The sequence below is a fragment of the Amphiura filiformis genome, chromosome 5 (assembly GCF_039555335.1).
Source record: "Amphiura filiformis chromosome 5, Afil_fr2py, whole genome shotgun sequence".
In the NCBI taxonomy this organism is placed as follows: Eukaryota; Metazoa; Echinodermata; class Ophiuroidea; order Amphilepidida; family Amphiuridae; genus Amphiura; species Amphiura filiformis.
The window spans coordinates 356,437-375,624 of NC_092632.1; the positions used below are offsets into that span (position 1 = coordinate 356,437).

Sequence of the window (19,188 nt, forward strand, 5' to 3'; positions counted from 1 at the left end):
ACCCCACACGAAGTTAACACAAAACAATGAAATTGGCTTTATCTCCTACAAATTGTTGCACCAATTGCAACATCAGTGTTGTCAATTGTTGGTTCCCTGTATTGCATTGCGCAATGTCTAGCTTGCTTGTTGGTTTCCACACATTGCATTGGGAAACCCAGACTTCATCCTAGTTCAGTGGTTAATTCCATGTCAGTTGATTATAATAACTTAATCAAGTGGTTATTAGCTGTTTGAAGAAGACCACAATCTGCAATAACTGCCCTACATATAGCTAGAATAGAAACGAGCAGACAAACTTTAATCAAGTGGATAAAAATACTATAATACAGTGACACGTACACAGAAGCACAAGATAAAACTTGGTTCTTTATAATGGCCAACTTCAGTATTGCAAACTTTCTTTGCATACAAACAAACTGACACACAAACAAACATATCAAATAAACAAACAACCCAGACAAGCAAACAAAAATAATAGCTATAAAGACTGCAACTTACCCGGCAAAAATGATAAAGCAATGTTTATCAACAATTATGAATAAATCATTAAATGTTGTGTTGAAGCATAATCTTAAAATACACAAATAGGCCCGCGCAAGTAGGCCTATTGAGAAACCAACCTTGTGCGGTTGTGCCAAACAGCAAACTTAACGCTCACGGCTCATTTCCACGTTTACTGAGCATCATTTACAATAAATTACACAACTATTACAGAAATCTGGAGAATTGACGACATATTTGGCATTCACTTCACAATAACAACAATTCAAATGGGGAATTCCCGCTGAATGTCGCAATGAAATAGTCTCGTTTACACTACATTGGTTAGTAGTGCATATCAGATAAACATTGACTATATTTTTACATGGACGTGCCAGCAGCCCAGCACGTTAGGAGTAGTCAACAGTACGAGTTTTAAAGCGTTCGCTATTATTTATAACTTCCGGGTTGCAATAGTCAGAGTGGATGACCCTGCTTGTAGCTGCAGCAAGCAAAAGAAGAAAACAATCAGCAGCAGACAAAGTTTGCCGTATTAACAATCAGATGTGAAAAATGGCTACCACTCAGGCTTTAGATCTCAGTAAATATAAAGTGAAAGATGTAAGTACAACGAGTACCGGTATTTGCGGTACTCGGTCCGGCCCGTGGAGGTGGATAAATCATAAGCTTACCTTAGTCCGAATAATCAGACCCAGAACAAAATATTAATTTCTGACATGATCGTGTACTGGGTCTGAACTGTTTCCATATGAAGCACATGGTTCTACGTGACAGCTTTTTAATCCCTAATTCAGGTTACGTGAATCACGCTATTGTGGACCATCCTTCTGATACTTGAGAGTTTGGACAAGCGGAACAGGTTTTTGTCTACCTCTCTGTTTGTAAACAAACCAGGAGGTCGAAATCGTCCTCCTCACCGAATACGAAAGTCAGCGTAATAGTACGGCACTAAGCTTACCTCTGCTCGAGCTCTAGTCCTGCAAGCAAGACTTCACTTCAGTCTTTGTTATAAAAATAATGACATAATGACATCTACATCCAATAACGTCCTAGTTGTAGTAACTACAAATTTCGAACGTTTGATGAGGACTTGTTGTCAAGTTGTAGATGCTCTCGTAGAGTGCCTCCAGGGTTTAATTTTGGCAAGTTTGCATTTAGTAAAATACTCACTTTAGAAACCTGTGTCACTGATGTATGTCATCTGTGATTGCTCAACTTATTCTACGTATCAGCTTTTGTCCAAAGAAATATTTTAAAAAATGATTTTTGAGTGATTTTTATGAGCAGTGAAAAGTCCACTCCACGACTATGTACATGTGAATATATGGTAATGCACGATAAATCGCGGCGACACATAGGCCTACACGTAGCTCCTTGGAACTCAAATAACGTCCTAATGATAAATGAAGATACCGAGTTACAGTTACTGGACTAGCTTCAATCTAACTCCCAACTTAATTATATGATATGCATCATGCATGTACACATACCTCATTGTCTGTATAATGAACGTACCCAAACAAACGCCCATAATAAACATACCCAAAACTCGAATGTAAGTTCATACGTGCTGGTAATAAACAATTTCCAAAAGTTCAAACTGACTTTCAGCACAAAAATTCACTATTGAATTTTCGATGTGTGACACACATCTTCATCAGAAGAAGTCCTAAGATGTTGTGATGGACTTGCCCTTCTGTTGATCATTGGCAACTTTTGGTCGAATGAGGGCGTTGTATAAGGTTGGCAATTCCAGTCCTTGATCGCGATTTAGTTCTGCCCATTTCTTCTTGATCTGGAGGACCTCCCTCACTAAAGGGGGGTACTTTCTATCATCACAACATCTTAGGACTTCTTCTGATGAAGATGTGTGTCACACATCGAAAATTCAAGGTTAGTGAATTTTTGTGCTGAAAGTCAGTTTAAACTTTTGGAAAAAACATACCCAAACAAATGCCCCCTGCGATTTTTCAATGAAAATATGATCAAAATTGTACTCGTCAACAAATACTTGTTGCCGACTCAACGGTGCAGCACACATGTACCAGGCATTCAAACACAAATTCCTTCACGCAACTTCAAACTCACACCAATAGCTACAAATTTTCATACGTCCCATGGACAGTAAAAGAGACTGGAATGATCTGGGATCTACCCCATACTATAACTGACATTGGCAACCCAGATCAGTTTAAAGAGGCACTTCATAAATATTTCAAAGCAAAGCAAATTGCTGCTTGTTTAGCTTCCACCTGGAATGTTAAACAGTAACCTAGAAGAAGTAGAAAATACAAATATTTCCATACCATATCGTGTGGTGAAGCTTAAAACTTGAAACGGTCATATCGGTCATGTCAGTGTTTGCTCGAGCCACAACTTTGTTCAACGATAGCTTCACATTTGAGGCTTGAGACCACTGCATTCGAATCAGGCCCTTATGGTAGCAAATTGAAATATAATACCGGATACCCTAAATGAAAAAAGTTGATAGTTTAATATTCGGCAAATGACATAAACTACTACATTTTTACCCCTATGGTGTAATATCACTTTTTAAATCATGATGGTAAAAAAGATTATTTTAACAAGTTAAAAAAATATTTCATACTTGTAGCGAACCCAGGGGCGGCACATCATAAATTTTTGGTGGGTATGCTCTTCCGGAATTTTGAGGTGGTTAGTATTTGGGAGCTGACAGCGTACCGGTAAAGGGGAGTCTTTTAGAGAAAAGAGAAATTAAGGGGTCTTTAGAGCTGAAATTATCAAAATCAAGGATCTGTTTACTGCTCTGTTTTGGTCAAAATTAGTCCAAAATGGGTCTTTCCGGGGAGAGCTTATGCATATGGTCATATATCCATATATGTTGAGTGCACCCACCAGAAGCAAAGGGCTTTAATTTTCCTATGCTGAAACATACATCATAAACATGTTTGAAACACTGTCACATAAAAGACAAAACCATAGCTGTACTATTCAACAAGGTCCTTTTCACACTGCCATACTGGTCTTCCTGATTAGTGCTTGTTCGGTGAATGAGGTGCCAATGAATTGATGATGATGTGATTCAATTAGCCAATCAAAATCCCACTTCTGTGTTAACACTGTAATGCTGTAACCAATTTCTCAAATGGCTAGAGTACATGATATTCTATTTACCACACTCATCCAGGTTTACCTGTTTTGTTCTTTCATATAGGCACCAGACACTGCATACTACATTCCTTATTTCGTAACAAATGAAGAAGGAAAATATCTGTGGGATCAGGTACTGTTAAACATTAACTATGAGGGGCATGGTTAAAATAATACACCTGCGATGATCTGAAAAACATGTTATGGTTTTGAGATCATCAGAAGTATATAATGTTAACCACGTCCCAATTATAAAGCAATCAAATTTGTTTTATACCCAGTTGTCATGGCTGTATACAGATTCCTGCCAAAGATTCTTGTCACCCAGCTGACAGCACTGAGTAGTGCTATGCTTTTATTGAAGATGTACACGCAGATCGACCATGCCCATCGCGTAGCAATTATGCCCTTCCCGATGCCCCTCGCCCAGGTGAAAACTGCCCACACTTTTTGCCAATCAGATGACAGAAATCACTATAATAGGTATATAAACATTTTTTCCTCTAATTGTTCATCCTTTGTATCATGAAAACCCCGTGTACTGTGTTCATTCCAATAAGCGCCCAGGGCGCTTAACAAAGTCATTTTGGATGGGCACTTATTTTTTATATGGTTTACCTAATTTTTTCCTAACAGGCACTTATTAGTAGGGATGCCCACTCTCAATACAGTTTCCACTAGAACGATTTTTCATTTACTGTGTGCGTGCACTCACACACGTATTGTCTATGGAGAAACTGATCGATACAAGAAATCCCAGGCCTGTTAAATGGCGTACATACTTGTTTTGATCCAAATGTAGGCCTATATCAGGGTGTTTCAAGAAATTCCTGATTCCACCAGAAAACATTAACCAAACTTTTTCCTGTTTGGTCAGTAAATAGAGAGGACCTTCCTTCATGAAGAGATCAACTTTTTTAATGAAAAATTTAATGAGATGAGAACTACAACAGGTTGAAGTGACACCATTCCGTGCATCAGGTGTTCAAACGCAATTATCTCCGAATTTGGAGTGAATCAGACAAGCAAACTTACATACTCATAAAATTTAACTATTTTTGAAGACAAAATGTGCAGGATGTTAAGAAATTTAAGAATGTTTAAGCCTACATGCCCATCTCAAATCATGCACTTCCCGTGCACTTCTCACCACCATGTCCATTTCATATGCTATTTATCATGGCTTCCATGTACACACAGTGTATTGCTCAATGTAGTAAAGATAACCTTTGACTTGGAGCAAATTTCTCAAAATTGGTAGTGATTAATGTTACCAAACTTATGCCATGATGAAATATAATAATTTTTGAAGATAAAATGTACTGACCTTAAAAGATTGAACAATGTTTAAGACTACCGCTATTCATTTGAAATAATGCACTTTTTGTTCATCTCCTCTCTGGAGATATTTTCCATGGCGGCCATTTATGATCATGCTTGAGGTTTCACCAAACAAACCATGGGTTTTGAGGTCTTATATTTTTTGTTGTATGTCAACAAAATCGATTAAATTTTCAGGATGATCTTATTTTCATGTTGTTATAAGCAAATATAATGTTCCAGATAACGCTAGTTAATAAATACATTAAGAAAAAGTACCTTAAAGTTGCACTTTCTGTTAGTATTCCTTTTGGACTTTAACTTTTTAACATGTTCTAGCAGCCCTATATAAAACCGTGACACTCGAAAGGCCATATCTCTGGAATGAAACGTCCGATTAAGATTATTTAAACGCCAAAATGTTTCTTTCATCAATTCCCAGCCAATAAGTTAGGTCTGAATCAATTTAAAAGTACTTCAAATTTTAGTGGACATGCCTATTATTAGAGATAAATTTATGTACGTTATAAAAGGGTCCTGAGACGTTCTAGTAGCTTTTCTGATGCATAAAATGTATTGCAAGTTTACACGGGACTTCTAATCCCCAGCTATTTCACTGTATCGATGTCTATCCATTAATTCAACGCAAGTGGTACCCTTTAGCAAATTGAAAATACCATGGGTGGGCGCTTATTGGGGCATGGTCGCTTTTTGGAACGAATACAGTATATATTACAAATGCATTTGTGCATAAAATATACCGAACATTTAAATTTCTGGCAAATTTCTAAAATGATCTTGTGATTTCCTTAAGGCTGTCAGGTGGACACCTTCAACATAAAAATCAAAAGATAATTCTCCAAATTGAGTTTGAAAATTGAAGGAATATATATAATTCTGATTATTTACTACATTTGGCAGGCAGAACCCAATGGTACTGGAAGAGCCCTAAATATAAAGCAAACAAAAAATAAACTAAAAGGGGTAAAGGAATTCAAAGCAGACAAACATAGAGGGACACACAGTGTCATCGCCCCGATATCTTCATGGCAGAAATCACCATGGTAGGTTGAATCCACAGCCATGCATGGCCATTTTGTTCCGACCTGTTTAATAGTTTTGAGATGCATAATGGGCTGAGGGACATCCGACTCGTTCATAGTACCACCGCATTTGCGATGCGTTGCTTTGCGATGCCAATATATCGATTACTTTTCCCACAACTCAACGCAACTCGTCGCATTTCCAAGTTAAAATGTATTTAACTTCATTGCGATATCGCAATGCAGTATTTTGCAGTATGATGCAGTGCGACAACGCATCGCAAAGCAATGCATCGCAAATGCGGTGGTAGTATGAATGAACCTTAGCGCACCGCATCGCAATTCAACGCATCGCAAATGCGGTGGTAGTATGAACGGACCTTAAGGCTATTGACAATAGCCCGGTGACTGACTCTCTGTGTGTGAGTGAGCATGATATGCGCCATTAGGTCATCCGCTTTTAAACTGCCTCCACGAGTGTCCTACAGTACGGCACATATAAAATCAGAATTTTGTCAGTTTTTGAGTTCAAGACGCACGGTTGTTTCTCAAGACGCAAGCTAACGACTATCATATCCGCTCAACACATATATTCAAGTGCAAGGAAATAAATATGGCTTCTTTAGAACAAAAAATTACGGAGATATTCATCATTTTCTACCCCAGTATCCAAAGATTTATCATCTGAATATCAAATCGTGCATAGCACATTCACGTGTACGGATCCCGGGTATTGATTTTAGTATCTCTGCTGTACCAAGTAATTATTAGCCAGGCGATGTCGGTGTGGGACAGCTCCAGTTAATCCTAACTAGTTTGGGCAGCAGCCTTCAAGGTAGGGAATCATGTGGAACAATTAAGAGGCAATATTTTCTCAACTCATTCACAACTTATCTCCATGATGTAGATCACTTCTTAGTCCCCCCTTCCCCATCTTGTGCATATACATGTATCATGTGGGCTGTACACGTATGGGTAGAAATGTGCATCCACATAATGGTACATAATGTGAGGTCATGTACATATGTGATGTGATCAAGCAAAATCAGTCGGAAGTCGGAAATATTGATTTCCAGATATAGACAATCATAGGAAAATATTTGTTGTCTACTTTTTTGGAATCCCTTCAATTGTTCATATCTTTGGAACTAAATGTTCAAATTTAATGGGTTTTTCTGCAAAATGTATGTTTGCAAACGCTTTATACAATCATGTCAAAAACTGAAAATTGAATATACCTGACTTTAAGTTCAGACTGATTTTGCTTGATCACACCACATATATCTTTGTAATTTTGACCTGCTTCCAATCCAAGCGATCATGTTTTGGACGCCTTAGTCAACAAATTTATGATAAAATATTTCCTGTGATATTATTGCATACATGATTTAATATTTCAGGTGTATGGGGCTCCCAAACCAAAATGGACACAGCTGTCAAATAGGCGATTACAAAACTGGGGTAAGTTGCTCCTGTAGCTAGACAATAATATAGCCATTAATGCGCAAATCTGCAACACTAGTGACTTGCAGCTGTCAATGGCAAGTACTTAGTGCAATAAAAAGAGAACCCTGGTTTCTTGATCCAAAAAAACATGGTTTCTTAATAAAAAAAAGAGAATTTTCACCAGTTTCATGGTCAAAAAACTAGGTTTATCAAAAATTGGACTCTCAAATCAAGAAACCAGTTTTATTACATCGAGAAACTAGATTTATTGAATTTGAAAAGCTAAGGTTTTGAAAAACCTTATATCTCGGTTGAAAAAACAGGTTTATTAAAAAGCAAGCTTATCAAATCGGAAAAGGGTTTTTTAAACTATTGAGATACCTGTGTCTGACAACTACTGAAATGTACACCGAGTAATTGTAATCCATAACCTTTATTTAATAGACATGTCTAATAAACTGCACAGAAAACAGGATGCTATGATAATGGGCACCTGTAACCATAGGCATAGATATATCCTGGGAGATGAAGGATAAATCCCTTCCCCACTATTCAATGAGAGTGGATTGCCTTAGCAATCATTACCAATATTATGCAATAGCTCAACATTTGACATATTATTCAGTATGATATCTTGTGCTTTTTGTTTTGTTTTTAAGGTGGCCTACCACATCCTAAGGGCATGGTTGCCGAAAACCTACCAAAGGTAGGGCCTACATGTTACTATAGTAAATTGCTGTTAACTTTTGACGAGAGTGTACTTCCGGAATTCTGTGATGTTGACACAGCAGAACAAACAATGTGTATGACGCACAGTTGTGTTACTTGACAACAGCAGATCGCATCTGCAGCCAACCAGAGATATATGCATTTAACACAGTGAATATGTGACATAAATAGTATAATATGCTCTCAACAAAGGTTCACAGCAATTTACTTTAACAAAGGGTTTACTGTTGTGTCATGGTGAATTACATCATGATCAGGTGGACAGCTTGTTTATCATCTATATGGTTAGATATAGGGGAAAGAGTCACACATCAATTTGTTGTGCATGGGTCATGTTTCATTTAGTGTCTGTCACCTGCACTTCTTTCTATCAATCTGGGCATTCTAAAGTATACTTAAATTCTGAAAGGGTCATTAAAGAAATGTTTTTAGATTGGTGCACTAAATATGTTCCTGTACCTAGCTTCATTGTCAACAAACCATTAATATTAATTTACTTGCTTAAAGAGTAAGATATTAATGCCAATACTTACTATTTAGGGTATAGATATGATATTTGCATACTTGTTTAGTAGTGCATTTTCAGATCAATGCTCTATACATACTCTTTGAAAGTCCATGTTCACTGGTGATGCTCCCTTACCAATATCAAGTCATGATTCTTGTAAACAAGTTTCTTGTGCTAACATTTGCACCTCTTGCTTTGATTTTGCTGTTATTGTTTTCTATGTGTGTTTATTGACTCTCCCTGGATCACTCCAAGTGGAAAATTTTAGACATGTCTTTGTATTGTATCTTTAAAAGTATTAAAAGTAATGATGATAGAAACACATTTTCAGAAAGGAAATGATGCAAGGAATCCAACTAGCACAGCAGATATATGCAAAAATGAGCAGGTTTTGAGAAAAGCACCAAATTTGATTGTTCATGCCAATTTTTTTTTGATCCACCATAACAGCTTACCCTAAAAATCAAAATTGAAGAAAGTTGCTTATTTGTGTTCTAAAGACACAAAACTAGGAAGGGATTTTTCAAAAAAATTTTCTTCATTTTAAAAATAAGGATCAAAATTTGCCTTTTTTTTCAACATTTTGGATATTTTAATGTATACATCTGTGATTCCATCTGATCAAAAAGTGAGTTTTTCTGGTTGACATGATTTAATTAATCATTTATGATTAAATCATAACTCCTTGGATATTGATTTCACTGTGGAGATACCTCTGAAATCTTACATCTCTGATGAAAACTAAGAAATTTCATCAGAATTGTGACAAAATAATTATATTATAATATAAAGGATAAATTATTGTTCATAAAAAATTCATTGATGGAATCATGGCAATTTATGAAATGCTGTTAATACCACCGTGACTGAATATTAAACAAATATTGACTGTTATTTGGGGTGTGGTTAAAATTTATATAGCCCCCAATGATCTCAAAACCATGTTATAGCATCATGGCCTTATTGGACTATAATTTTAAATTGCCCAAATATAAAGCAGTCACTATTTGTTTTATATTCAAAGATACCCATGGCAAAGATTCTTGTCATCTGACAGCACATGGGCATACACCAGTGACGTAACTAGGGGGCAGCGACGTGCCCCGGGTGCCAAATTGAACAATTCAGCATCGATTCTGCGCCCCTCCAAGCGATGAAAGTCAAAATTTTTGCGCGCTTCGCGTGCATTTCAGCACAATATCAATTGAAAGTAAATTTTAAGACTGATATTCAAACCAAAATTAATTAGTGGTAGGCGTGCAATTGTTTCAAGAATTGGGGGGTGTGGCGCCATTATGTATCCTTAGTCCTGGACACCACAACCCCTAGCTGCGCCACTGCCCGCGTCTAAGATATTCTCCTGTGGGGGGTAGTGGCGCCAATTTTGTTTCTTGCCTCTGGCACTACCAACCCTAGTTACGCCACTGGCATGTACACATAGAATTTGGTGATGTACATGCAGATCAACCATGCCCATCACATTACTTGAATCAATCAGATTACATAAATCTATATAAAACTAGATTTCGCAGTTCTCGGGTTGGGCGCTTCTCGTGATAGGCCTATTTCTAATTACCCAAACCCGTTACCCATATACCTACCCTGACTTTTTAAACTACTATGAAATGCGTCTCTCAATGATCAAGACCCAACTTGACACAACTTAATCAACTCTGTTTGTTTTAAAGGTGTGATGATTAGTTCGGTAGGCCTACCCTACCCATAATCTGGAAACCCATCATTCGCCTCTTCCAAGCCCTGACCTGTTACCACATTTAGAGAAACCGAAATTAGTATCTGGACGTGGATATAGGCCGTTACTAAAGTAATGAAATCAATCGCGAGAAATGTGAACGCAAAAACGGTTAGGCCTATAATAGGCCTTACAGATAATTTTTATGTTAACCATTCTGGAGGATTCCGGAAATAGTCATGTTCTGCTGAAATAGGCCTATCGCACGTGTTTGGTGTTTGGTGTGTGCACATGTTCGGTATTGAAATATGTGTTGAAAATAAGGCCTATAATTACTGTAATGCTGTAATTTTGTACTGTAATGCTGTACTCGCGGACACTCCCGTTGATACTCCGCGATAGCGCACCGCGAGCACGTGATAGTGCACCGCGAGAGCGCGGACGCGATAGCGCGCGGACAGAGAGACGGACGGACACGCCGTAATTAGTATTAAGATAGGTACATTTGTATATAATTCACACTATTTGTCTTTGCATTTTACAGTGGCTGGATGTGTATTCAAGAAAGATTGCTGGGTTAGGAGTATTTGATGATAAGGTGCCAAATCATGTGTTAGTAAATGAATACCAGGCTGGTCAAGGAATAATGGTATGTTGTTATGAACATGATGAAAGGAAAGCACAATTTCAAAATGATGTGTTATTTTTAGACTAAATTTATCAACATTGACCCATATTCACAGTTTAGCACTTACTCTTTAAAGTCTGGAGGTTGGAGTTAAAGCAATATTGTAACTTTTGCTGAGGAGGATGCCCTCAATTTATTTACAAAATTCTTGATTTTTACATGATTGTATTGTACTTTAATGAACTAATATACTCTGTAAAAATCAAGGCCGTATTATTTCGTGACAAAATTTCAGATTTACAATGATATACATAACGCTGAAATGTCTTGTAATATCTTGACATCAAATTAGGGAATGTGCAAAATAATTATGATCCAGGGGTAAAATTTCCAAACAGTGTGCCATAATTTGCTGTTGCCTTCCCCCTCAGCATGCCAAAAATTGCTCCCCTCCTCCTGCAGCCTGCCAAAACATCCCCCCTTTGCCCCCACCTTTAATGGTTTAAGGGGGTACTACACCCATTGTATTTTTTATGCGGTTTTTTGCATTTTGTGAAGAAATGAGAAAACAAAATTGGACAAAGTGGTATACAAAATGAAGGGGCAAATCTTCTCGTTCTGTTGGTGGCATCGGTATCAATGTAGCTTACATACTTTTAAAGGTAGAAGCCAAAAAGAGGTACATGACTTGATTGGTTAGTAGTGCATAAAAGGAAGGCGGATTCATCTGGTGTCTTCATGGGAGAGAATGAATTGCAGAAAATAATGAGAATTTTGGTACTTTAACAAGGCAACTTTTCAAGGCATTTTGAGACATTTTGTATGTTTGAAGATTGAAGATGCAAAATTAACCACAAGGCACACTGTTTTACCACTGTGTTCAGAAACTCGATCATCACAACTTGTAAATAAATCATTTCTGAGTTTGATTGACAGGTGATGTTAGTAATCTTTCTAATTTTGTCTTTGATTATAGAGCCTTTTGTCTCTGTAAAAATTGACAAGGGCCTGTAGATTTGCAGACCTAAATGTCCATGATACCCGGGGTCCAAATGGCCCTTGAAAATATTGGCTTAAATGTTTCTGACATTGTTGTGGGCCATCATTGATCAAATCTATGATTGGTTGTTATTTCAGCCTCATGAAGATGGTCCCTTGTTCTACCCAGTAGTGACAACCATAAGCCTTGGTACTCATACATTGCTGGATTTTTATCATCATAGGAGAGATTCAGACCAAACTTCTAGCTTGCAGCAACAGGTAATTCCAATCAAAGTCAAGTTGCTTGGCTCCTATTTCCTGTCGTAAAAACATTCATTATTTTATGAGAAATCCATTTTTGTCAAAGGAATAGTTCCACATGCTAGACTTGCTCGAATGATTTTCTTAGCAATGAGGTTAGAGTATAATGTAACTTCTCCCTCACTACCCTACCAGCTTCTCATTCACGGTGTAACACCCCGGCAGATTACTACACCTGGTGTAACCCTGGAGCTCTACACCTTGATTGAGCTACTTTTAAGAAGCTACTCCTATGTTTTAACGGAAACCTCCCAGAGATACTCTGTAGTTGAGCTCTTGTGGAGGTACAACATGGAAAAAACGCTAGGAGTGGGACACATATTTCGGAGAAGCCTAGAGGGTAATCCAGAGTAGCGCCAATGAGAAATTGGTAGTATATGTTCCTCATGCTCCCAGAGCCCAGGTCCCAGAGCTTGTAATATTTGTATCAAAAGTTGTACACAAAACTTCCAAATATAGACTTAAAAAACCCCCAAACACCAGAAAAACTGCTATGCAGTGCTCCTCTCTAAAAAGGAATGCAACTAACATGGAAAATTTGATCACAGATGACAGAACACAGAGGTACAAAATAAAGCACTTTTCAGAATTGGTCAAAGTTGTTTGGTAATTTTGTGATCTATTTGACTATGAGATCAAGTATAGATTTCATCAAATTTGTTTTTTCATTTTACCCTCCCCCAGGGCTCATAATTATTGCACAGCCCCTAAATTGGACTTTTTTGACAAATTCATCATTTCTTTAAGGGGTGTCCTTCTGATATCAAATATGTTGATTTTTTGAAATTAGCAATGTAATACATTTTATGGCAAATCATTAAAATTGATATTTTGATATTTAATAGTACTGAAGTAAACTTTATAAATCTGATGATTTATACTTAAAGTGTATGTAGGTGGGATGAAAAGCCGATGATCAATTGAAAATTTTGACCTTTCGTATTGAAAATATGGATATTTTTCCCAAAACACCAAAAAAAAAATAGGTCTTTTTGGGAAAAAAATCCATATCTTCAATATGAAAGGTTAAAATTTTCAATTGATCGTCGGCTTTTCCTCCCAGCTACATACTGTACACTTAAAAAATATATCATTAGATTTATAAAATTTACTCCGAGGACTGCTATATATCAAAAATGTGAAAAATATCAAACTTTAATAATTTGTCATAAAATGTGTATTATATCGTGAATTGCAAAAAATGAAAATTATTTGATATCAGAAAGACATTCTTCGTATTCAGAATGCAATTCGATATGTCTAATGTGCTCTCATGTCCCACAAAAAATACTGTCGAAACGCTCATTCCAGATCCCTTAAGTTATTTGGTTCTTTATTACTTGCATTGTGCTACTGTGCCATAAGCATTGTTTTTGATACAAGTTTTTTCATTGTATTTTTTATTATTATTAATTACAATTCTCTGAAAGTTACAAAAATATCTTGAATTTTCTTTGTTTTAGTCGAATCATACTACTTCAACAACACAAATGCCAGGTGATGGTGACATCAAGTTCTCACTTCTACTGGAGCCCAACAGCCTTCTCATTCTCAAGGATTCTATGTACACCTCATATCTTCATGGAATTACTGAAAGAAAAGAAGATACCGTATCGGACCAAGTGGCAAATCTCCCTGTGATAAGCTACCAGGACGGAGACAAACTTGAAAGAACTTGTAGGATCTCTTTGACAATCAGATATGTGCCAAAGACATTGAAAATACAGCTTAAATTAGGCAAGAGGTAGTGAGAGGATTGGGGTATTTCAGTTGAAATAAATATGACCTAAATCTCCCACACAAGGGGTGTAGATTTCAAATCGAGTCACCCATTCAGGTATGGATTTCAACTGAATAGCCCATTTCTCTGCTTACCGAGATCTAAGGTGGTAGCTGTAATGATTCTGTTTAATGCATTCAGTATCAATTTGTCAAGACAATCGTTTCTTGTTCACATACATGTATATCATCTATGCTGCATCTTTAAATGAGCCTGTGCATATGACAGTGCTTTCAGTCAATGTTTGCATCTCACTCTGAGGTCACGGGCTGTGTAATATTGATGTGCACCCGGGTGTCCGCTAGCTACTTGAAGTTGCGCCTAATGAAATGTGCACTGATGTCACTGCCACATCATGGTGAAAAATGTGATTATCTAACAAGTATCCAGTAGTCAAAATTGACAAATGGAAGAAGCATTATTTAATATTTGTGACCGTACAGCACGAATGAGCCGGTCGTATTCATCGGTACCTCGAGTTGGCGCGACATCTATCTCATTTTGATAGTCAAACACCTTTTAAACCAATCAATAATCCTATGTTGAACATGTTGAAGAGGATAATAAACTTCTACCTTAGATGTCTATAAAATTCTTATTAGCTCTGGTCTGTTTGCTTTGGCTAAATCCTGTTCAAGTGGTGGGTTACAAAGCATTGTATATATAACCAACAATTAACAATGAGGACATTCTTGAACCTTGTTAACTTGGGGATGATTTAAAATGACCGCCAATTATGACTGTTTGATATTTATTACCAGCAATGTGGAAAAAGAGACGCATGTAGAAACGAAATAAATTTTGTTGAAGGAGCAAAGTTCAACAAACCATAACCCCGCTTCTGAATATCATTTGGGGTCAAATGATATACCATTTTAAAGCTTATGATATATATTTTCTAAACACGAAATAAAACAAAATTGACCGGGGGAGGAATTTATAGCTCATTCGTCGTGTACAGTCACATCTGTGGGGATTAATTTATTTTTAAACGATCGACCTTCCCATTTTTCCCAGTTTTGGGCAACACTTTTTTTTTTTTGGCCTTATGTTTCTATCTTGTTATGCCTGAGGACTTGTATAAAGTCTAAACAGCCAATTGCAATCTCTGAATTCATAGTTGAATGGCTAGGAACGAATTTATTATGTAACACAAATATCTGAAACCCGACCAAAGTAGCATTTGTTATATCTGTGCAAGTGTTGCGTCTTTCACCTACATTTATTTTGTACACTGCATGAAAACCAGTACACATAAGAAACTTGATTTCCTGTTTCCTGTCACCCGCACACATTATGAAATTTCACCCCATTTGTGAACCAAGATTTTTTTTAAATTCATTTGGTAAAATTGTACTTTACAATATTTTAGTGTTCTTCAAAGTGACAACGGGCCGCAAAATCAACAAGGAAGCAGAGAGTAAACAATTCAGTCTTCAGTGATCCCCCCATTCAAGTATCTTGTTTGTGTTTGTGTTTATGTACATATGGATCATGGATGGCGAGAAGGGTTAATGTTTGCAGAAATGTGAACTGCCAAAATAATGAATAATGAAAAATTTGCCTCATTATGAGCTGAAAAAGTGACAGGAAACAGGAAATCAAGTTTCAAGGGCCTAATAATTGAAAAAGAAAGTTACAAAACCAATTTCAAAAGATTATATGGGTATTCACATTGATGGCCATGCAGTCTGGCCACTTAATAATAGGCTAAAAACTGAGGGTATTATTGTTCAAAAACTGACATATAGGCTGAAGAAAATATTAAAATATTTCTTTATGGTCTCACAGGCTGCTCATGTAGGTAGCCCATGCCTGCCTGAAACTATTCTACAGTTAACAGACATTAAAAACAAGAGTGACACAAATCTGGTTAGCCATATTAGGCTTTATTTCTAATTTCACAATCTTCAGAATTAAACAAAAAAAGAAAAAACAACTACACACATTGATTGTGAGGAAGCTATCACTGATAACTCCATAATATTTGATATAATAATATGCACAAATTGTAAAAAGGGTGTAACGATAGGACTAGGCAATAACCAACATCAGCAATGTCATGGCTTAAGTGTCTAATAGCACCCCACACATGGAATCAAATATCTTGTATCTTACAGAAGCAACAACAAAAATAGTTTTGTTTTTACTTCCAGCATTTCACAATGCAATTCCAATTAATATTGATCAATTTTACAACTAAAACTGATCATGTCAAGGCTCATGTTGAGTCACTGTTTTTGTATTGGAAATCCAGGCATATAAATACACATGTTATACATGCAGGAAAGTCTTGAATAGTAGTCAGGCTTTCCAAATAGGAAAGGTTGGTTGAGATATTTGTATCTGTAAGAGGGTATCGACCCTAAATAATCGCCAAAAGCTTGACAAGTGTGAAAAGTGTGATAAAATCTGACATTCTTTGGCAAATATGTAGACATTTTACCCCAATATATATCCGTCATAATCAATCCACTTTGGCAAAAATAGTGTTTTTTACTTGCATGCAGCTGTAAAAGAAATATAAAATCCTGAAAAGTCAGCAGAACAGTGTTGTTTTTTCATTGCCTAATATTGATTCTTTTTAACAAGATCAATATTAAGCAACAATAAACTTTTAGACTACCAATTAAGACTAACCATGCTTTGGCTTGGCCAACCCCAACTTACATGTTATTTCCTGGGTATTTCCTCCGGTGTATCAACTGTAGTATCATAAATGCCACTTATATCCATAAACAACACATGCATGACAAAAGTAATGTGTTTTATGTTCTAATTCTGAACACAAATTGGTTACCTTTTTGCATCTATAAATAGAACTGTTCAAATGGTTTACTTATAGAAGTACTTTGAAAGCCCACTTTTCTTAGCATACTTTATATACCGTACTCATTCCAATAAGCGCCCAGGTGGGGGCTTATTTTTACATGCCTCCAAATGTACAAAAACCTGATGTCCATTGCCACCTGACTGTTAACATTATTTCTTTTTTTATTTTGTGATTAATATCACTGACAATTTTGGAACTTGAATATCGCTACAGATATTTTAGGGGTATTTGGACATGAAAATGGATTAGAAGCAGAAATATAATGCATCTTGAAATGTCGACATTAACATTATGACTTACTTAGCCCACTATTTTTGGCAAACTTACATTGTGTGGGCTATGAGGTATGCTAAAGGTTAACAAGTTGAAATGTTGGTGGGTGGGTGCTTATGGGACATAGCGGTTACTGAAACGAATATGGTATCTAAACGGACTGCTAAAATTAAAGCAAGTTTGTTCCAAACTAATCGTGTACTTTTTCACTACAGACTGGGTTTATAAGTTGGTTATCACCCAATTCATTATCACACCCTTTTGCACAATTTTAAAAAAATATAAGAGAAAAACATAAGCAGGGATCACACTTTTTGTATCCCCATTTAGTAATTCCACTCCTCAACCCAAATTTCAATAGAACAATTTTGGCACACAGTATTTCCCGTCTGTGAGTTTCTTTCAATACCTTACATAATTATAAATCTTTTAATTACACCTAAGAAATATTTTTGACCAATGTCGGTGGAAAAACAAAACAATACCAAATTCTGCAAAGAACTACCACCCCCTTGGTTCTAAATACTATAACAGTAAACATTGTATATACATATACATATTTTTATTTATCATAGAGCGGTTGGTTTTCTGATGTACAAAGGAGGTACTTTATTACGGTGACCTCAATAATTAAAATTATTTTTACAAGCCACAGTGTTGTGAAGTTTGATTCCTACAATAAGTAGTGCACGATTTCACAACAAAAGAAGATGTGAGACATGACCCCATAATTACAAAGAAATAACATTCATGTTTCGCAATATAAAATTTGTTGATGGATTGATTTATACTTTATAGGCAGTAAAAACACCAAACTGTCAGTTGCTCAGTATAGTAATGCTTAACACAGCTTGATTATACAAGGGAACATTGCAGGTTTTCATGTTACTTACTGACAATTACATGTCTCATATCCTTCAAGTATATATTAATAATTAATATTATGCAAATAGTACAGAATTACAGAAACAATAAAATCAGCAATTCTAAATAAAATCAGGATAGTTTAAGATAAAAAATAGCAGTTTAAATATTTTATTGAAAATTAAGATGATTTATCTGTACAGATACATAGTGGGAGCAATATTCAATCTTAACAGACAAAACTTTGCAAATTACTTTGAAAATCTCATGCAACTTCAGCATTAAAAATGATTCATCCCCAAAGGAGCATAATTTAACATGATGCAAATTCATGTCTCAGTAATATGGAAAATAACCATCTGCAGGGTGGTCCAAAAATCTACAGTGTACAAAATGTATAAGAATATTTGGATTTCCCCTGTAAAAAATTAAAATATCAAAAAATGAGTGTGTGCCAAGTGGATCATGCAAACCTTTTAAGCAGATCAATTTGATTAATCAAATAGTCTTAATGCCAAGTGCAATTGAAACCCTTTTACTCTTTCAAGAGCTAGTAGGTCAGCTTGTTTCTTCCAGGATGCACTGCTGGCTAACACTGCAGCCTCACCTCCAGAGGGCTTTGACTGACTACGATTAGCTAGCTAGCAGCAACTTAAAGTGGATCACTTTAAGATGTCATTGTTACAGACCTACTAGCTCTTGAAAATGTGTTTAAATTTGACGTATCTTGAAGAACTAAACACCTCAAATAAAGAAAGTCCGCAGTCATGTAACCCGTCCTACACCAAAAGCTGATCTTGTTATGACAATTTGATTGAAAAGGTCGTGTGCAGAATCATGTTAGCTGCAATTTGATACCAAATTTGCTACCAAAAACTCTAAATTCACAGAGATTGACAGTATATTAAATTTGGTGCATTTTCAAAAGTTGCAAATTAAAAACAGACCACGCGGACCTGTAGAGGTGAATGGTAGAGCGCAACCATTTACATAGCCCGAAACAACCGCTAGGTCATATCGATCGCATCATACCCTAGTATTCATCAGGAAACCACTGTAGCAATCCATGCGTTTTAAATTGACAATTGAATAAAGCGCGCACTTGGGATAGTCGACAGGGGCCCATCGTGGGC

At 36.4% G+C, this 19,188-nt stretch overlaps 1 protein-coding gene across 2 annotated transcripts; it reads left to right on the forward strand.

Annotated features, from left to right (window-relative positions):
• Nucleotides 1–942: 942 nt before the first annotated feature.
• On the forward strand, nucleotides 943–14,677 carry LOC140152423 (alpha-ketoglutarate-dependent dioxygenase alkB homolog 6-like). 2 transcript variants are annotated; one of them, XM_072174729.1, is made up of 7 exons: nucleotides 947–1,104; nucleotides 3,701–3,769; nucleotides 7,400–7,460; nucleotides 8,105–8,151; nucleotides 10,920–11,024; nucleotides 12,141–12,263; nucleotides 13,769–14,677. In XM_072174729.1, the coding sequence occupies exons 1-7, from the start codon at nucleotides 1,057–1,059 to the stop codon at nucleotides 14,051–14,053; spliced, it is 738 nt and encodes a 245-aa protein (XP_072030830.1). In that variant the 5' UTR covers nucleotides 947–1,056; the 3' UTR covers nucleotides 14,054–14,677. The 2 variants fall into 2 exon arrangements, with proteins under 2 accessions (XP_072030831.1, XP_072030830.1); XM_072174730.1 differs by lacking the exon at nucleotides 12,141–12,263 and having other exon boundaries at nucleotides 943–1,104.
• The last annotated feature ends 4,511 nt before the right edge of the window (nucleotides 14,678–19,188 follow it).